Source organism: Peromyscus eremicus, chromosome 3 (assembly GCF_949786415.1).
Source record: "Peromyscus eremicus chromosome 3, PerEre_H2_v1, whole genome shotgun sequence".
Taxonomy (NCBI): domain Eukaryota; kingdom Metazoa; phylum Chordata; class Mammalia; order Rodentia; family Cricetidae; genus Peromyscus; species Peromyscus eremicus.
Genome location: NC_081418.1, coordinates 18,922,139 through 18,943,621, shown reverse-complemented (window position 1 = coordinate 18,943,621; position 21,483 = coordinate 18,922,139). Strand labels below are relative to the sequence as shown.

Genomic DNA, 21,483 nt, shown 5'->3' with positions numbered 1-21,483 from the left:
ATATGTTAGCCTTTTGCAGCTAGAATATATTTATTTCCTGGGGTATTCTTTGTGTATTATTATTAGGTCCCGTGATTGATGCATTCTTCATACAAAACCCCATCCCAAATTTACTCAACTTGTACCCACCCCTCTTGCCACCACTTCCCATAGCCCACTCTGCCTTGTGATCCTATTTGCCCCCCGCCCCCCGCCACTTGTAAATCTCAGCCGTTCCAAGAAATACTAAGGTTGTTGTGTCCCTGTAATCACTATCAATTGCTTGCTTCCTTACATATGTATTTTATAAGTGGAGTAAATTGGTTTCCTGTGGTAGTCTGGGAATATCATTGATAAGAGTCTATGTGATTGGTATGTTGCATACCACCATGTCAACCTTAACCTTCCTGCTCTATCTTCCATTCTTCTACCCTTATTCTTCCCTTTCATTCTTCCAGGTCCCGCCCTCTCTGATATATTAATAAATCTCAAGTATTTCAAGTCATACATACATACATACATACATGATTATGTCATTGGAGTTGCTGTGAGGTGATTACTTTATTTGGCTAATGTCACAGCTGGAATGAATCCTGGGGTATTCTGGGTATATCATTGATGATGTGTGACTGGTGTGTTGTTTATATGCCACCCCCATCCCCAACTTTTTCCCAAACCCCCCATTCCCCACCCTCTCTTTTCCCATTTGACCCCTCCCCAACCCCTTCACTTCCTAGCTCCCACCTCTGTCACTTGGACCCATCCACCACTCCTCCCTCCATTCTTGATGATGGTGGGCGCTGAAATGATCAGGACACAATTTGCCTTAACCACTAAGTCTTTATTTATTGAATTTTTTATTGTAACATCAATACAGAGAAATATAGTAAAGCAATTACAGTAATATTGTGTGAGGGGTGGGATTGGGAGGGGGAAGGGAAGAAGGGGTGGATTAGGGAGGGGAGGGGAGGAGGGCTACTGACAGGGAAAGAACAAGCACTTTTATTCATCACATTCTTACAATTTCCATGAATATTTATCATTCAGCAATACAAGTTTTATTCCAACAACAGTTTCTCAAATGATACTTATCATCTGGTACCTCTCAAGATGTTACTCACAATCTATCCATGGAGTTAATTCCTATAGCCTTTATTAATCTAATCAGCTCTCAACTTTCACTAGACTTTTGTCCATGTCCAATTCACTTATAAATGTTGATTTCCCTGTAGTTCCCTCTGAATAGAATCTTAAAGGTATAATTGTAGGGAGGGGTAAGAGTGACAAATAAGTACACGTGTCCACTTGTTGTTGTATCTTATCTTATCCTAACTTATCCTAACTTATCTTATCTTATCCTAACTTATCTTATCTTATCCTAACTTATCTTATCCTAACTTATCTTATCCTAACTTATCCTAACTTACCCACCCACCTAAAATTACTTAATAATCCCTCCCAACCCCAAATTCTTAATGATTATGTATCCCCAATTACTTAATTGTCTATAGAAAAAAAAAGAAAAACAATGCAATGTTCAAAACCAACTCAGAAATGTTCTACAATCTGAAACAATCAAAAGCGTCCATTCCCATCAGATGCGTGTTCCCTCTCCAGCTGAATATGTAGCACGGTTCCTGCAGACTCTTCTCTTCCACAGGTGGTCCTTCATGACTTCTCAGGCCTCTCCAACAGGGTGCTCTCTGTTGCCAATCTCGGTACTGTGGGGATGCGGGATGTCGATGACGTGTGACAGCCAGACCAGTTCAGGAGTCCAGGAGGTACCTGCAAACTTAAACACAACTCTGGACTGCACCATACAGATGCCCATGTCAAATCAGTATCTAAGCCAAATGCCTCCTGGTTCAAACTAAACTGACCCTTCATGATGACCTTCATGACCAGCAATAGGAATGCTCACATCCCCTTCATCATTAATCAATGAAAAATAAAAATTTGGGCCCACAGCCAATTAGTCAATTTTGTCCATTTGTATGCTCCTCCTTTTCCAACTTATCTTTCCTTCCTAATAAATGAATAAAGGCATTTTTGTTGGAAATGCCAAATAAAAGGAAAAAAAAGGAACAATTAATGTAAATTTGATGAACAGAAGCAAAATAAAAGGAAACTTAACAACTTAACTAAATAAAAGGAAACTTAACAACCTAAGAAAATAAAAGGAAACTTAACAAAATTTCAGTATTATAGAGTAAATTGACGATTACTTATCCTTAATGCCTAACCTCTATAGATAGTATATACTGGAATAGAGCATAGAACACACTGCCGAAAAGTCATTGGCAAGCTTCAAAACACACTCCCACGTGTGTCAGGGATGTTGTGTGGGAGCTGTGACCCCACACCAGCATGCTCTCCCTGACTGTCGTGGTCAACTTCCAGACGTTTGCTTGCACTGGCGGCTAATGTCCGTGTGTCTATGCCAGGGCTGCAGATGATGGCCCATTTCTAGGCTCTCTGCAGCTTGAAGATCAAATCAATTAAAATGGATGAAGGATGGAACTGAGTTCTGAGGTAAACTGAAGTGATGCTTCACAAAAATCAGAAGCGCAAATGCACCATTTAAAAGTAATTACTGTAAAACACAATGATTGACAAGCTTTCTGATCCAATTGAACAAGAATCAATAGCCAATTAGGTTTCTTCTTAGAGTCTGTGTATCATTTTTTTTGTGAAATTTAAAGGCTCAACTGGTAGAATTGAGATTGCAATTCAATGAAAATTCTCAAAGCACAGTCAACACTTGAGAATAACATACTTAAAAACAACAACTACTAAACTAAGCATGCAAGCAAGGGTAAGGGTGAGAGGATGAGGATGCAAAAGGGGACTTCAGCACGAAGAAAACAAAAATGTGTCCCACTGCTCAGGCTGTGTCTGCCCCTGGAGACTGGGCTGAAACATGCGCTCCTTCAGGCCTGCCTCTTTCATCTCCTTGCATGGAAGCAAAATGGAGTCTCAGCAGGCAGGAGGGGGGGGTGACAGGTCCTGCAGCAGGGTTATTGGCAGTGGTAGAAAATCAAACACAAACAGTTAAGACAAATAGTTCAAAGGTCAAGTTCCAGTGGGTGCAGCAGGAGAATCACGGAAGCCTTTCCGTACTGCATCAGAAAGTTCGGCTTCCTTCATAAGGCGCTCTAGGGTATGGGCAAGTCGTGTCCTGCTCCTCCTTCTCCTTCTCTTTGTCTCCCCCTCTGTAAGAAATCAGTTTGTCCTGTGTCAGCCCTGTGTGCCTTTCTTTGTGCCTCAGGTGGCCTGAAGATCCAGCAGCACACAGTCACTGAGAAGCTGCACAGGACGAAGTTGAGGGCAGAGACACTCCAGAGGACACGACAGGTATTTACAAGGGGCTGTAGGATGGAGGTGGTGGAGGTGGCGGCGGCGGTGGCGGCGGCGGCTGCGGGGGCGGATACTGAGGTACCGGATGAATATGATGGTGGTGCCAATGTGGGCACCAGGTGATCACAACAGGTATGAGGATCATTCTTCCGTGTATATCTCGCCCCACTGGGTACCATGCAAATGTCACGTGATGACCTGCGAGGGTAGCATAGGCAGGAATCGGGTGGTATCCAGGAATCTGAGGGACAAATTCACCGTAGCTTGCCAGGTGTGCCTGGTCTGCCAGGTTTGGAAGAGTCATGCGATGGTACTGGTTTTGGATCATGCAGTTGTGATGTTGAGCTGCGCCGTCGTGTTGCGCTGCGTCGTCCTCGTCGTCTTCGTCGTCGTGTTCAGTTGCACTGTCATGTTGAGATGCGTGTTGAGCTGCGCTGTTGTGCTGAGCTGCGCAGCTTTGGTGTTGAGCTCTGCAGTTATTGTAAGTGACTTGGAGTTTCCACCCTCTCTTCACTTGCAGGACCTGGGCTCCATTGGGAGCGACGGTGGGAGTCATGAGGCCATTTTTCACGTTCCTGTCCACGAATTCTCGCAGGGCAGCCATTTCAGTTTCAGACAATGAGTACACATGTCCGCTGGGAATGCTGTGCGCTCCAGGGATCATCTCTATGTGGGGGTCGACCAGCCGGTGACCAGGGTAGACATGCTCATCCACAGGCGTGTACACATTGTGGACATAGTAATACCTCACAGGGTAGAGGACGTGGTAAACTCTGTATCCATCCGTGTGGTAGAAGAATGGTGGGTGTGGTGGGTATATTACTGGCAACAGCACAGCAGGAGGTATCTGAGAGTACATCCGGCATCGAAACCGGCAGTAATCAGAGTTGAAGACAATGGAGCGAGTGCTCCAGGTGATGTGAGGGTCGTGGGTGCTCAGCCAACGAACTCCCAGGACAATCGGAAAGAACGGAGACTGAGTCACATCAAAAGACAGTATTTCTCTGTGGTCACCCAGGTCAACAATCAGGTGGTGCGTTTCCAGTACAATTGGGCCCGAGGCTATAGGATGCCCATCAATCGCTTCCACCATGATTGGCCATTCTTTGATTCTTAGAGGAATCCCATGTTGGATGACGTAGTCTTGATCGATGAAGTTTCCTGATGCTCCAGAATCAATCATAGCCCGGACAAACAGAGTGTGTCTGCCCGGGATATGGATCTGGAGCATCACTTGAAAGTGAGTAGTCACAGCCTCGGGGGGTGGGGACCTTGTACGTTGCGGCCCGGTCGCTGAAGGTCCCTCTACAGCGGGGCCGGGGAGTTTCCCTGCGGCGCATTTTTGGAGGCCTTCGCAGGACAGTTATCCGCGTAGTGGCCTCCGCTGCCGCAATACAGGCATAAGTTCAGTTTGCGCCGTCTCTCTTTTTCTTCCTGGGTCAGGCGCATGCGAGCACCGCCCACGGGCTCAGTGGGATCCGTCTGGTGGGTCTGAGGCATCACCACGGCCCTGGGGGGACCACCCCGGGCCTGGTTGTCGTCATCATCTTCATCTTCAGTGTCATCATCTTCTTCCCCGTCAGCGGCGGCGGCGGCGGCGGCGGCGGCAGCAGCAGCGGCAGCGGCGGCGGCAGCAGCATCACGGGCCATTCTTCTCTCGATGTAAATGCAAAGGTTGATGAGCTCAGTCAGGGTGTCTGGGATCTCCTCGTGAGCGAGCTCCTCATGCATGGCGTCACTGAGGCCTTCGAGGAACTGGTCGATGAGAGCAGGCTCACTCCAATCCAGCTCCAGGGCAAGCATGTGGAATTCGTTGCCATAGTCGGCAACAGAGTCCGGGCCTTGGCGCAGACGTCTGATCCGGCGTTTGGCAGCTTCGCGTCTCTGCGGGTCTTCAAAGACAAGCTTCAGCTCCATCATGAAGGCCTCGTAGTTGTGCATCAGGTAAGTGTATCTGTCCAGTTTGGCAGTGGCCCAGCGGGCGGCTCGGCCAATCAGCATGCTTGTCACGAAGCACACCCTGGCTCGGTCGTCGGCGAGAGCTCTGGTGCCCTTCGCCAGGAAGGCCCGGCACTGGGATAGGAACTGATTCAGCATTTCGGCGTTGCCATCGAACTTGAAGGGGAGGTCTTCGAGGCAGTCGTCGCCGAAGAGCAGCGCCGGAGTAGGCGCTGCTGTGGCACCCTGGAGCTCTTCTTCCTCTTCTTCGCCGTCTGCAGGCACCTGGATCTGAACTTGCTCCGGCTCTGGTTCCTCTTCCTCTTGGGGCAGGTAGCGCAGTCTGTTGTTGGCCGACGGGAGCCAGTACACGTGGTACTGGGGGCGGCGGCCCTCCCACTGCTGGTCCTCCCCGGGGTTGCCGTTGTCTCCATGCTGTGCGCGGCGGCGGCGGCGCCGACCGAGGATGGGCACAGGGCTACTGGGCCTGTTGTTGTTGTTGTTGTCGTTGGGGGGAGGAGGAGGAGGAGGGGGCGGGCAGTCGGAACCGCCCGCCGCAGCCATGGTGGCGGGAGGGGACCTCCCAGGTGTTGCTTCACTCTGGGGGGGAAGCCCAGGACCCTGGGCCCCTCGTGATCGGCGTCTCCTCCTGTTCCTGTAAATGACAACAAAAGCATACACTCAACATACACATTCACAGCAGTCTCTATAAACAAGGATTTAATTTTTCAAATATCCCTTGATAATTATCAGTTGATAATTAGTCGACAACACACACCCTCCAAAGAGGATGAAGTAATCGTTCACGAAATAATCAAAAGCATACTACTTCTTGATGTCCAGACATCCAAATGACTCTTCTCCTAAAAAAAAATGTCACCTGCTCCTTATAATTACTACATGACCTTCATCAACAGCACCCTCACCTTCATAAACTATAAAGGAAAGCTGACAATAGTAAACAAGTCCTTTTGTATGGAGGGTCCAAGTCAAAGATAAATAGGAAATGAATTATGCAAAATAACTTCTAAATTATGCAAAATGATCTCAACACCATCCGTTTTACTAATAAGGATGTTAGGGAAAAGTAACTAATACGCTAATCAATAAGAAACGACACACACAAAAGAGGTGGGTATTAGAACCACAGTGTGTGTACTCATCAGCCACATGTCACAACAGAGGTGCACCCTTAACATTAAAGGTCTAATTATCAAGTCAAACAACCAAACACTATCACAAAGCCAAGACTGTCTAATTGCTTTTGTGACTACAAGTTAACTTCCTCAGAATTCTCTTTGGGGCAGAAATGGCATTGAACAGTACATGGGGATGTCAGTTTACCTTATTAGGCAATCATTAAACAAATATTAATTGATGCCTCCTAGGAAGAAATGGGCTATATAATAGGATATCTTTTTTAATGATGCCTGATAATAGTACAATTCAAATTTGTTGTGCCTTAATTAAATAATGTTATAAATCACTGAATTACAACCATTAACTGATTATTAATAAGGTTATTAATTAAAAACAAAAAGGTAACTTTCTGTATAAGTGGGAAGGGGCTGTAACTATGGCAGCTTGGGCATCCTGAATCTAAAGAAACTTAAAAATATACTTTATTAGTCAAAGAAATACAGAAGTTTATTTGTACTCCTGGTCACCAGTGTGTAGCCTTTAGTTTTTAATTGAGATTTGTCAGTAGGGCCCCACCCAAAGGCTTGTCAAATTAAGGTGGGATAGGCCTGGACTCCAAGAAAGGTGAGTGGATGGGGCGGGGGGAGGAGTTTAAATGTTTTCATTATGAGTGCAGTGATAACTACAGCACAGTATCTGCCTGTGTACTTCCTAAAAAAAGGGTTAAATGCAATCAGAGTGATTAATAATCATGTATTTGTAAGGATCTCAAATCTCAAATTTGGAAAATTAAAATAATTGTAGTAAAGAATAAGATATTAAAGTTTTACAAACTTTGTAATTGGAAAGTCTAGTAAACTTTTTAAAAAGTTTTAAGTTTATTGAAGTTAAAAAACTTTTTAAGTTTGAACTTACAAACAACTTCTAAGTTTAAAGGCTAAAACTTAAAGTTTTAAAAAACTTTGTAATTGGACAGTCTAGCAAACTTATTTAAAAGTTTAACTAAGTTTATTAAAGTTTAAAAAAATTTTAAAAGTTTGAACTAAAAACAATCTTTAAGTTTAAAGCTTAAAACTTTAGAAAGTTTTAAAAACTTTGCTAGACTGTCCAATTTCAAACTTTTTAAAAAGTTTAAGTTTACTGGAGTTAAAAAAAAAGCTTTTTTTAAAAAGTTTGAACTTACAAACAACTTTTGAGTTTAAAGCTTAAAACTTTAGAAAGTTTTAAAGTTCTGTTTTTGAAAGTTTAAACTTTCAAAAAGTTTAAAACTTATTAATAGTTACAAACTTTTAATTTAAAACGTTCAATAAAAGTTTAAGGACATGAAGTTTAAAACTTTTGAACAAACAAAAGTTTAAAAATAAGTTGTTCTTCTGACCAATCAAGGCACAAATGGGCCCTCATTAAATTCCATGAAACAAAAAAAGATAAAAATTTGTTAATTAGAAAATTAGATGGAAAACAGCTAATATTTCAATCAATAGACTTTTAAAAAATAGAGGAAAACTGTCATCCCACATGGTACCTGTTCATCACCCTTGTCCAAACCCCCTGCTTTCTTATTACCCCCACTCCACCTCCTACCCCCACCCCAACCTCCCGTCCCCCCCCACCCCCCCCACCCCCCACCCCGTCCCCGTCCCCACCCCACCCACCCACCCCCGTCCCCACCTCGTCCCCACCCCCCACCCCTGTCCCCACCCCCCCACCCCTCCCATCTTTTCGGCCCCTCCCTTGCAGCCATTTCCCCTTAGTCCCAAGCTGTTCCTGTGGCCTCTCCAATGAGTAGAGCACACAAGGTTCTTAAAGGGCAGGGACTAGTGTGCCACTTTAACAGTTTTAACACTTCTACTTAATTAATCACTTTAATAACAGGCTACCAAAGTTAACAATAACTGATAATATTCAAGTTTTAAAAAGTTAGAAGACACCTTGACTTCTTTAAGGACAAGTGTACTGGTAACAAAGACCATAGTCAAAACAATGCAATATGTTTTAATTAAATTCTTTTAATCTCTCATTAAAAATCAATTAATAAGCACTGGTCAGATGACTAAAATAATCATTTTAAAACAGAAATTAAAAACTTCCTTAAAATGGTCTCAGCATGGCTTGGTGCAGCCTGACCCAGGTCAGGAAGGTACACAATCTATCAGGGTGGGCTTTACTGAAGCCAGGTCTGGTGGGCAGTGACACCTACAAAAGGCAATCAGCAATCAATACACTGTTTGTATTGGTATTTTACAAACAATATAATTTTTGCAATATAAGTAAGGTAATTTAGAGACTGGAGTTAAGGAAATGGGGTGGGGCTGTGCCCACGTAAGTTGGGGAAGTGTGCCCCTCCCACATGGATTTTCAGGGCGTCGCTTTTGTGTTTTAATAAGACAGTATTAAACACATTAAAGGCCCCTTGTGGCCTGTGAGGTCACCAGTTTAAGATCTGTGACCACAATTGATGGGAGGTAAGAAGCATGTGGACTTCCTTTTAATTTGACTTAAAACTGTGGCTCCCCCATTTCCCTCTTAAAGGGGGGGGGATTAGGAGTGGGGGTTGCTGAGAGCTCCCATTCCTGAAAACTGAAAGGTCACACTGCATAAGCCAAGCTACCTGAGGTGCCATCTTCATAGGATAATTAAGTTTTAGGCTGTTTAGGAATAAATAAGTACATCTGATTAATTATTAACTCTTAACAATGACTTCTTCAAACCTTTTTTTTAATTCCCCCAAAACATCAAAGGACAATAATAGTAAATAAAATCATATAAAGTGTCTCATTAGGAAACGAAACACCATTAAGCAACTTAGTTGCTTTAAATTTTTAAATGTCCTTTTCTTAGTATTATATGAATTAAGTGAAATGCAAATTCTAATTTGCATATATTTATTTCCAACAGTTTGAACTTTTTTAATATGCAAATAAAATTCCCACAGCAAAGCAAATTTCAAGCTGTAATTATAAGCACCTATTTCCCATAGACAGTTGTACTTTAGGGGAGGGGCATTAAGAAGGTGAGGGTTTGGGGGGGCAAAAGTCCCCAATTCTCCCCTTAAAAATCCTGGCTCATGGTGTGTAATGTAGGGAACCAGTTTTTTTTTTTTTTTTAATTTCTTCATTAATTAAGAGACATTTCTATTTGGCTTTTCTGTAAATTACAGATGTTTAATTAAGCCAGTTGAAACAATCTATGTTTTGCAATGTAACCACTCTGTGACATCACACAAATTTTAAATGTCAATATGTAGCATTAATAATCCACTTGTCCCAAATTTAAACTAGCTTTTTATGAAAAAAGCTAATTACTTGGGACAGCAAATAATTAGCTTTTTATGAAAAAAGCTAATTACTTGGAAATAACAAATAATTAGCTTTTTATGAAAAAAGCTAATTACTTGGAATAACAAATAATTAGCTTTTTATGAAAAAAGCTAATTATTTGGAAAATATAATTTTGTTTCACATTATAATTACAGCTTACTTTGCTGGAGTTAAAAAATACAATTAAAAAAAAAGTTTTAAATGTAAGAGAGAGGTGGACAGCAACTCAACTCAGACTAGTAAAGCACCACAGGAAAAAGGACCAAAAACTCAAAAAAGCCTGAAGGCCAGCAGCAAGACAATGAATAATTTACTCTGGCCATTTAGCACACATTTAATGAACGCCTACTATGTGTCAAGCACCATTTATCATATGTAGGCGGGCCAGCCATTGCTAATCACCTAGAATTTTTAAGGAAAAACACAACTCAGAAAACAACTGTCTCCTCCCTCAGAGGCTCATCCATAACAACACCACCACTTCAAACTCCTAAGAAACATAGTTCAAGCTGCTTCTGCTCTTATATGCATTCATTTCCAGTAAGTCCAAAGGTGTCTTGGTCCAATAATTAAATATGAAAATATTTTAAATTTAATTTTTAATTTAAAATAAATAATTGGCTTAAGGGCTGCAAGGCATCAGCCAAGGTCTTCTTAGATGTTCTCATATCCCACTATCAGTTTTAATTGTGGGATCATTTTATTTAATAATGCAAGGCACTTATTAAAAGTGCTTATGCATGCCAGGTATACTTATTGTTGTGGTTAATTATTCTTATTATTCTTATATTTACTAGACACCTGTGGACAAAAAGCAAAACCGCGCAACAGAGAAACCGCAGGGAGGCGGGGCTGTACAGCCAGGCTCAGACTGTGTGGCGCAGTTGCGCAGTGGAGGCAAACCTGAGGGAGGGGCTGGGGCCCATACTGCGCAGGCGCAGGCAGGCTGAGGGCAGGCGGGGCTCTAGGCCTCCTCGGTGGAGAAGCTCTGGGAGGAGCTGAACATTGAGAGGCGGGCCTGGGGCGGGGCCTGGGCAGGCCACCTCAGAGGAGGCGGGCCTTGGGGGGGGGTCTTGGGCGGGGTTGGGAAGGCCACGTCAGAGGAGGTGGGCCTTGGACAGGGCTGGGCAGGCCACCTCAGAGGAGGCGGGCCTTGGGCGGGGCTGGGCAGGCCACGTCAGAGGAGGCGGGCTTTGGGCGGGGCTGGGCAGGCCACCTCAGAGGAGGCGGGCCTTGGGCGGGGCTGGGCAGGCCACGTCAGAGGAGGCGGGCCTGGGGCGGGGCGGGGCAGGCCACCTCAGAGGAGGCAGGCCTTGGGCGGGGTCTTGGGCGGGGCTGGGCAGGCCACGTCAGAGGAGGCGGGCCTTGGGCGGGGCTAAGTAGGCTGGCTCTAAGGCGTCAGCACTTGGGAGGTTGGGCCTGTGGAAGCATGTTCTGGAAAGGCGCGCGCCACGCGAGGCGCGGGCGAGGCGCTAGGCCTCTGCAGGCTAGATGGGAGGGGCAGGTCTGAGACTGGCTGTTACAGGGCTGCAGAGTGTCTGCACTCCTCCCCCCGCCTCCCCCCACCTCCCCAGACCCCTCCCACCAGCTTCCAACAACCAGATTCCTTCCATGCAGCAAGAGCAAGCCACCCCCTCCCCTCGGCCTCGTACCCACCCTGCAAATCAGACAGTTTCCACAAACTGTTGCTGGGCACCAATCTGCGCCACCAAGTCAATTGCACCGTCACGTCAATCAATCACCACTAGCCAAGGCAGCCCGTTCTGCCATCTTCAAAATCCACCCCCCCTCCACTCAACTGCCAGAGCAGGAATGGCGTCAACACTAATTTTTGCCGCCCAGGGCTCCATTTTGTCTAATACCACCATCATGCAGCTAGCCGTCCTACGGGAAAACGGAATGGAGCCGTTCCAAAAGGCGCAAGGGTTTTGTCCCCCCACCCTCCAAGGAGAGAGTTGTACTTTCTCGTCCTTCCACAGCCACTTTTTCTGGAGCTCAAGAGTCTGGCTTTTTTGGCTCTGCGGCAGTTTGTAGCGCATTTCTAAATTCATTTTTCTTGCGCTTTTGCATTTGGTTACTCTCCTGCACTCAGAATTTAGTGCGTAAAGCACGGATCAGTTCGCGGATCGCCGTATTTCGGCCGCGTTTGCCGCGCACGAAGCCGCGTTCGTACCCAGAAGCGCATGAAGCGCCCAGTAGTACGAGAGGCGCATGAAGCGCCCATTAGTACAGCGAAGCGCATTAAGCGCCCATTAGTACAGCGAGGCGCATGAAGCGCCTCTTAGTACAGTGAAGCGCATTAAGCGCGTTATTAGTATATCGAAGCGCATGAAGCGCCCCATCAGTTGGTAGCGCATGAAGCGCCTATTAGTATTTCGTAGCGCATGAAGCGCCCATTAGTTAAGTATTTCGCAGCGCATGAAGCGCGCTTCTCCGTTTGCAGCGCATTGAAGCGCCCAAGAGTTGCAGAGCGGTCTCTTTGCAGCGCGTCTGAGGAGCACATCGCAGTTCGGTCCGTAGCTCATGTGCGTCTGCAGCTCATCGCTGTCCGCAGCTCATGCGTCTACTGACCATTTCGGGACGCGAGTCGTGCAAAGCGAAGCCGTGAAGACTTGCTTTCCACGCTCGCGTCTCGGGATCCGGCCACTGAAGGCGTGAAAAAAAAAGATTTGCGAGGAGATGTTCCGGGGCGCTACTTCATCTCCCGCAGCTCCCGAATAAACGGGGATATGCGTGTGATCGTTTTTAAAAAAAAAATCCTCACCGCATACTCACCACGCGAGGACTCCTCTGCGAAGACAGGAAGGGCGACGGGGTCTCACACCTGGCCGGGCGAAGGTCCACTGGAGACCGCGGTCCGGAGGAGCTCCGGACCGCGGACCGCGCAGCGGACCTCGGCGACGCTCGGTGGACCTTCTCCGGTGGTTGGCTTCCTCGGGTCGGAGTCGGGATTCTTCTCCTCCTTCTTCGACACACACCAACTGAAGTTGGAAACGCGTGTGCCGAGAGCCCGGACCGCTCGCCTTATATAGTCTGTTCCGAAGAGGGGGGCGCCAAATCCCAGCGTGCTCCGCGGGCTTGCGGGGGCGGAGGGGGTGCGTGGGCGGGCGCCCGGGGGGATGGGGTGGGGGGTGCAGCCCGCGCTGCGTTGGCCCGCCGCTAGGGGGAGCATGGGCCCGGGTGGGGGGTGCAGGAAACCGATGCCGAACTGGCCAAGCTGGGAGGAAAGAAGAAAGGGAGGGGAGGGGAGAAGCCGGCCTAGGCAGGCCAAGAACGCTATTATTCTGGTGGTGGGAGCTGGGAGACCCCTGTGCTTGGACGGGAAAGGGTCGGGGGACACGCAAGATGAGCCCCGCGACCACTGGCACGTTCTTACTGACAGGTTAGTGGTCTGCGCGCGACACTGGAGGTCCGGGGGCCGCAGGCCGCCGCCTCCCCCTCCCCCACTCGGGTTCCGGGGTACCAGGGCGTGCCCAAAGGGTGCGAGCCCCTCTCTCTACACGGTGCCCCCACAGCACCCCTCTTTCGGGGCGCCCCGAAGCCCACCTCCTGGCACCAGTGGGTCCCTCCCCAGGCTTGACCTCTGGCCTTTTCTTTCTTTCTGCACCCCCACGGCCCCGGCCCCTCCCTGTCCTGCAGGGCAGGAATTCATCTCCAGTTTCCACTGCGGGCACCCCTCCCTGCCCCCACCCTGGTGGAGGACATCTTCTGATCCCTGAAGCAGAGATCTGGGGGTCATCGCCCCTTGGGGTGGGGGGCTTTACCCCACAATTGAGACTCCTTGGCCTAGATGCGAGCCAGAGGACATGGCTGACCAGCTGCTTTCTCTCTCACACAAAGATGTACAGATCTTTTCTTCCTTTCGGGAATCCGATTGAGAGAGAAAGACCACCAAAATATGACATTTAAAAGACTGAATCCCCCCTTCTTTTTAAGCATATTTCCCGGGGGCGCAAACCTGGTTTTTCTTAGGTTTTACCAAACAGGGAAGTAGAATGGTGAAATGCTGGGAGCCGCACGGTGTTCGGGCCGGGGTCAGCCATGGCTGAGGGCCAGGGAGGCTGCAAACAGCACCCATTGCCCTACTAAATGCAATCTGCGGGGAAAGCAGGAACAATTGAAAACAGCTGGGGATGCTTCCCGCGTTCTTGGCGGGCTTTGGCGGTTTCAGCTACGGACTTTCGGTGGTGATTACAAGGTTTACAGGGAGACCTCGGCTTTCTCCCCGCGTCGTTACAGTTTTCTAAATCGTGCGCGTGAATGAATGTTTTGGGGTGCGGTAACTGCACGCTTAAACCTTTGAAACAGGTTGCCGAGACTCGGCTCCAAACATTTGCTTGACTTGGTACATATAAACCTGTGATTTTTTTTTTAAACGTAGGGAAATTCACAAAGGGAGAAAACACTCAAATACTGAAGAGAAAGGAGGCGAAATAAAACCTTAATGTGGATTCCCACCTAAGCTGCGCAAAATGTTAGGCGCGGAGAAACTGGACAATCTGTTGCTAATCTTTGTCCAAAGTTAAAGTTAAAAGAAAAATCCAATTGTCTACAACTGAGTTGGATTTATTCACCACAGATGAAACGTATTTGTCTTTCAAGACTAAAACTCAGCGTATTTCAGGAAGAGTCCTACAGCTTTTTTCCTTAAAGGAAAAAGCGAGACTTTGCCCCATTGTGTACCACAAGATGGAAGGGACCTTGCGCGATACAGAGCATTAATGTTTTTAACATTAAGCAAAAATTCATTCATTTACTGGGAACCTACTTATTAAAAATTAAGTGTTGACCCCCAGAAACAGAAATGAATTAGTGCGGATTTCCAGCAGGGAAAGGTATTTTTTTTTAGGAAGCTAGGTGAACACAATCATGTTTTTTTGAATTTAAAAATGTTTATCCTCTTCTGCAAGACAGACTAATTCCAGGATTTAAAAAAAAAAAAAATGTTTATTTAACAGCCGCTGTTCTGGTGACAACGGGACTGTCAGATTCTTAGCGATTGTTTCTCATCCAAAGTTAATTCACCTAGCTGTTCACTGATAACACTGCTTTTTAAAAAGTGAGATTTATAGCAAGCATAGGTAAAAAAAAATAAGAAAAATTCAAGTTAAAAAAAAATCACCTAAGTCTTTCAAGGCTTGAACTAATTTGATTTTTCATTTCAAAATTTGAACCCGGTGTTTTTGGCTTAAAACGTGAAAAAGGCTTTTTATTTTTGTAATAATAGTAAGTCTGCTCATTGTCCAAATTCCAGAGAGAGCCTCAATAAAGGCAGTCAAGATCACCTGTGACACCGTCGCCTGGCTGTGGTGCGGCAAACTACCTCTGTGCTTACAGACGTAGCTAAAGAATTTTTTTTTTTTCTATAGGGTTGAGTATATTTTTTTCTCAAAATTAAATATTGGATCAAATTAATTTTCTCCATGTTTTCTTTCCAAGCAAGTAAGTTTTGAGCATCAAGTAACATTAATTTTACAGTTTTCTTTAAAAGAAGCAATATTAAATTAATATTTTCTGATTGATGCATATGAACAGCCATATCACCCGAGCACTTCAAACCAACAAGCCAAGCAGAGACTCCCCGACCTCAGGATTCTCACATGTAGCTGTAATTCTGTTCAATATCCTTGAGGTTTTTTATGTTCTACATATGAAAAAAAATTCACTTTGCTTCAAATCCTAATTTTCCCAGGGAAAAAGCAATAACAGATGTTTAGGTAAAACTTTCTTTCTATCTGAAAGAACAAAACAATATTTAACTGAACAGACACAAAAATAGATACTTTAGATTTTTGTTGTTGTTGTTACCAAAACAAACTTGAAAAACCAGTCTGTCCTAATTCTGATAGATAAGACTAGTAAACACTCTTGATATGTACTATTCAGGTGCATTTTAGATTTTCTAACATGTTTTTTCCCCCGTGTGGGTTATCTCATGCCAGCTTGTCGCAAGGGTCAGTGTGAAGCGCGTGCCGTGTTACTATGCATTATTTACTTCACTAGATACTGGCTGTCCTTTGTATCTGAACAGTTGATCCATTTTTGTAAGAGTTTCCTCTGGAGCTATCAATCTCTTGCTTTACCACCGTGTTTAGTTTTCAGCGGGGTGGGCAAAGTCCTTTAGCACCACGTAGGATTTTGACATCGCACATAATATTTCTTCTGTTTGTACATTTTACCTATTTTATGGCAGTTTGCCATATATCTGTGAAGCTGTTGACTTTATATCTTACATTTAGGGTAAGTTCTAGAGGAGTGGGGAATTTCTATTTCAAAGCAAAGGTAGAATTTTCACAAGTCAAATAGTAGAATTCCTATTTGGACATTTTATCCTTTTTAATGAGAATTTGATATGGATGCGAACTTGCGGATTTGCTGCCTGTTCTTGGCTTAGCTTCTAGGATAGTAGGAGAAAATTATTTTTAAACAAGATGAAATTTTCATTTGTCTAAAGAGTGACTAGGGTTTGAATTGCTCATTTTATTGTTATTACCATAAATCTAGCAGCTATTGGTTTACCTTTGTATGTAGCATATTTTCTAGTTGGGGAGAAAATTATATTTCTAAGCCAAATGGAATTTTCACTTGTCTCACAGACTCTGCAAACGGCAATGAACAGCACCATAAAAAACGGGCTAGGTATAAGCTGAGAGAGAAAGATCGAGTATGTCCGGCTTTTCACACTGGTATTCATTGATGGAAATCACCCCCTAAAGACAAGGTTGAAACAGGGAAGAAATCCTGGCTTGTGGACAATGTTTCAAGTCAAATACTAAGATTGTTTGTGGATCTAAGTGCAGTATTTACACATCCTGTTTTTCTCTACTATTATTCCACAATTATTGTTGCTTTTCTTTTTTTCCAAACTAATTGTCCATAGGCTCATACCCTACCCGATCCTTTTTCTTTAAGCTTACCCCTCCACAGTCTCTGTTCTAAACACCTAAATGTATATTCCATTTATTTATCTTATTTCCTAGTCTCAGCGTGGAACAGGACCCTAGGTAATCAGATGATATGGGTTTGTCTGTTTGGGCTCTTGGGCTGGAAAGAATCTTTACACTTTGCTCTGTTTTAGTCGCTATACTGTTTTCCCATATTTCTTAACTTTTCTAACAGGCAGGCAGGCAGGCAGAGGGATAGATGGGCACACACACACACATACACACACACACCACACACACACACATGTTCACACGTGCACGCACACACATGTGCGCATATCATCCAGACTTTTTTTCTAAACTTCAGTATTCAGTTTTCTAGTCTGCTCTTTCCCTTTTTATCAGATTGTAGCAATGCATTATTGAAGAGGAAAGAAGACAGGGGGAGAAAGAAAGCAAGCGAGGAAGCTAGGCTGATATTTTTAGGGCTCAACAAGTCCTATCAGAGACTGTTTTTCTGCTTAGAGTTTTCCGGTTGGAAAGAGATTCTCAATGGTCTAAAGCCATTTCACATGGACTGCTTCCAAGCCAAATTCTCTGTACATGATTTTCATTGTTAATTTTCTTTAAAAGACATGTAACTGTAGTAAAGACAGCAATGAATTAAGCAATAATAACAATAAACCCCAAACAATCTCCACAGCCTGTCATAAACGTTTTCACTGGTATTCTTTCCTTCCTGGGTTTTACTTGGTATGTATGCGTTTTTTCACAGACTTGTACTTTAAAGCTGTTGGATTCTTTACACTTTATTTTGAAAGATAAATGAATCTTGCTTTCAGGGAAGCAGTTTGCAGGCTGTAGGCTGATGTGAGAGATGGTGTTCAGATTAATTAGCAGGATTGGTATGTGAGCCGGAGACTTATCTGGGACCAGCGCCGGCCAGATGTGTATAGGTGACTGGGTCTGAAGAAGAGAGGAGCCCAGGTAGGGTCATAAACCCTTGCCCTGGATCTGCACTGGTTTAACATTGGCACAAATGATTTTGACAGAGATCTAGAAGGCCTGCTTTACAGTTCATGGACACCTGGAAAAGGGATAGCTGTTGCAAGTAGATAACAGAGTTTAGAGTTAAATACCATTTAAGTTGAGTCCGGTGCTGTGCTGCGGGCACAGCATGCAGCAACCAGTGCACCTTAATTCACTGATGTGGCAAGAAACGGGAAGATCAGGATGAAGCCACGGCATGATGTGACTTATAGAAATAAAAATCCAAGTTAGACTGTGGGATTAACTGTAATGTCCGTACATCATAAAAATTAATAGGACCCTGCTCTAATCAAGCACATCTGGAGTATTGTGTTCATTTCTGGCTGTCAGTTTGAAGAGAGATGTTGACACATTAGACAACTTGCAGAACTGTCTGTGGGGTTGGTGAGGATCTGGCACCTCTGTCCTAGAGGGTATCCTCAAGGGGTCTGGAAATGTTTAGTTGGAGTAGAGGAAAAGTAGAAATAAACTCCCTTCTGTTTGCTTCAGAGAGGAGAACCAGCATCAGTGAATGAAAGTGCAGCTAGAGTCAGCTCAAGTCCTTCCTAACAGTGCGGCCGGACAGAGAAATCAACTCCACTGTTCCTTTACAGCATCAGAAACATTCACCTTTTTTGCGGTGGGGAGTTTGAAGACCTCTGGAACCTGTTGGTGTAGCCACTATACAAACTTGTCATGGGAACCTTTTTTCTCCTCTGATAGTTGCAATTTCATGCTTCTCTCCTCTGCATGGCAAACTTGAGAAATGTGAGAAAAGCCAAGGCTGTTTCTCCCTCCGCCAAGTGCCCTTGTCTTAGCTAGCTTCCCAAGTCACTTTCTTTTCTTTCTGCCCTGGCTCCCGGGGCGGCTTGCTTGGTTCAAGCAGACTTCTGCTTGGTGGTGGATGCTTGGGACTCCAGGGTTACCTAGCAGGCAAGATACTGGCCATTGCCCCAAGATGGCTTGGTGCCTGCCTTCCTCAGAGGAATGTGGGACAGAGCTCTCTACAGTAACCCCTCTTTCTCCCTGTGGTATCACTTTATAATAAAGTTGGGTTTTTTTTTCTTCAGTAATACAGTAAAATCATAACTATCAAAAGTAGCGTCCAGCCTGTGCCTTTTGAACCACTTATCAGGATGAGCATAGTTCCTGACTGCCTCGGGAGCACATTCTTGCTGAGTCAAACATGCCTTGGGGCAGATTTTTCTGTGCATCTGCCCGTTGATTGTTTATTTTGATAGCCATATCTAACTTGGAAGACGTGATTGTTCAAAATGAATTCAGGAGGTGAGAGGACTCCCATCCGGGACCTCGTTTTTTTTGAGCAGCCTTTTCTGACTTCATAGAATCTGAATTAAATACTTGGAACCTTTGCAAACTATGGCCGGCTCTGTGAGAGAAGTGAAGAAAAGGGAGGCAGTTCTGTTTCCCTTGCTAACCCACCTCTCCCTCCTGCCTTCCCTCCTGCCTTCCCTCCTGCCTTCCCTCCTGCCTCAGGCCCGGACTTCCTTCTCCACTCCAGTGGTTAGGAGTCGGCCGTGAACCGCTCTCGTCCTCATTGCATGAAGTGGATTTCTACTGTCAAACAACGTCCTTCTCTTTTTCACTCATTTTGTAACACTGCCATACACTTCCGTGAGGTTGTAATAACACACACAGCCGCTTGCGGTGGCTGCCTTCCCAGTTGCTGGGGACGCCACAGGCATTCTCTGGCTCAGCTCCTGTTTCCGGGAGAGAAACTCTCAAAAGTGAGGTTCTGGCATGTCAAAGCTTCCCTGATCTGCGGGCGGCTACTTGCAATTCCTTGAGTGCAGTGCTTGCCCATGTCCCTGAACTGCAAAGTAATAATCCCAATGTTTAAGCTTTAAAGCTTAGTTATCCTGGGAAATGACTGGGTTGCTTCCGAACATTTGTTGCTGGTGTGACTATTGTTACACTCTCAGAAGTACTACTGTGTTAGTGAAGGCTGTACCATTCTCTTCTTAGGTCTTTCGGGTGAGGTGTTTTGTTTTTTGTTTTAATCTTCACTTAGGAATAGTAATGTAATTTATGTCAGTGGTTTAAATGTATTTCATTATTTAAAAATCATCTTTCACATGGCTCACTTTCTACCTAATTACCTTAGGCTAATAGATACTTAGAGTAGATCCTTGGCAGCCTGTACCACGGGCATCCCCACAGCATCTGTTGTGACAAGGAAGGACAGACTTTCTTTTCAGATAAAAGAAACGGCTGGTTTCAAAACTGTTTGGGAGATAGGCAGCTTTGGTGTAAATTCCTTCCCATTCTTTGCCTTTTCCCTCATTCATCCGGTCACCACTTTGATTATTATGGAGATAGGGGTTCACTCTGAATTTGAAAGAGATCACAGTTAATTTTCCTAGAGCAGTTATAGCGGGGTGTTTCAGTCCCCACCCCACATTTTTCAGCGGTATGCAAAGAAATATAGCTTTATATTTCTATTTATATATATATTTCTATTTATATATAGTAAAATATAGTTTTACCTTTGAATGCAAAAGCAAAGGAAACGTTAACTCTTAAGATTTTTGTTTTCTTCCTTTAGCAAATCCGTGTTTCTCACTAGGCAGTAAAATGATACCGCTTTTCTCTCCCATGCAACAGTTAATCAATGTAGCACCTTTGACATCTTTTATTTTCAGTAGTTACACAGTTGATTCTAACCAGAGACCGGCGCTGCAGTAGGCATTAGATATCTTATCAGAATCTGAATTATACATTTCATTTTTGTGGGCTAGCCATTTTCCTTATGAATGTTTAGCCTACATGTAAACTGGTAAAAGTGCTCAGAGATACAGACGTGGGTGTTTATTATGGTTGATAGTAATGATGAAAAACTAGAAAAACCCTTGGTAATGTTAATGAGTGAATAATTATTTTATACTTTCTTTAGGGGTGGGTGCATTGGGTGTTTTTGAGACACTGTGACAGATTCTGGGAAATTGGTGGTCCGGCTATAGAGCTTTTTACACTATTGAATTGACAAAGAGGAATCAAGCTTTTTTTTTTTTTTCTTCAGGATTAATCTTTGTGAAGATTAATCAAATAATTACACACAAGACTGTACTCTTTGGAACTAAGCTAAATGCTGCAAACACTAGCAGAGGATTTGACTGGCCTGGAAGAAGGGTGGAATTTTTTCCCCCAGGAAACATTCAGATGTGAAAGGGAATAAATGCTAGGGATGTGACTCAGGAAAGGTGCGAAGGAGACCGGGGCTCTGCTGAGGTCCTGGGGCAGCCAGAGCATGGTAAATAGAGAGTGCTGTGCAAAGAAAGAGATAGGCCAGGCCAGTGCCAGTGGGGTCGAGGAGCCTGGTCTTTCCCGACCTAGTAGACCACCTTAAAGAGGTTCATCTTTGTAGTTAAACCAAGGGAAGTCTCAGAGGGGGGTTAAGCAGGACAAGACCAGATTTGCATTTCAAAAAGAGTACTCTAACTGCTATGTGAAGAGAAGGTTAGGCGGGTGTGAATAGATTGCCACTGTTTAAATCCAGGTTGGAGATAGTGACCTTACCGGCTAAATGTAGGGATAGTGAAATGAAGAGAGACGGAACATTTTGAAGGGTAACATTTGACTGAGGGTATCGGATTAAATTTGAGGTTGTTTGCCAGGAGGTTATGATGGCTACGTTTCTGTCATCTGCCCGATGGTCTCTGTAATGCCTGACGGGGGTCTGATTGGAAAAGCGAGATCTCTGGTCTAAGCTTGGTCCGGTTGGATTCACGGTGACAGTAAATAAATTATGATTGAGCCACAAGACGGAAAGCTATGCAATTTTAACATGTAAACAGGTGCGAGTATGCTCTAAGAGA

At 44.8% G+C, this 21,483-nt stretch overlaps 2 protein-coding genes across 2 annotated transcripts in view; one reads left to right on the top strand and one right to left on the bottom strand.

The window, feature by feature from the left end:
• Positions 1-1,139: 1,139 nt before the first annotated feature.
• Peg10 (paternally expressed 10) lies at positions 1,140-12,732 on the bottom strand. The gene is given in 3 exon segments (XM_059257347.1): positions 1,140-4,668; positions 4,671-5,929; positions 12,510-12,732. Coding segments are annotated over 2 exon segments (2,499 nt in total). The 5' UTR covers positions 5,839-5,929; positions 12,510-12,732; the 3' UTR covers positions 1,140-3,337.
• Positions 12,733-12,944: 212 nt separating this feature from the next.
• Sgce (sarcoglycan epsilon) overlaps positions 12,945-21,483 on the top strand; it is a 70,977-nt gene continuing 62,438 nt past the window's right edge. The window contains exon 1 of the mRNA XM_059257346.1: positions 12,945-13,116. Coding sequence (XP_059113329.1) covers positions 13,080-13,116 — 37 coding nt within the window. The 5' untranslated portion in view covers positions 12,945-13,079. The remainder of the gene's footprint in view (positions 13,117-21,483) is intronic.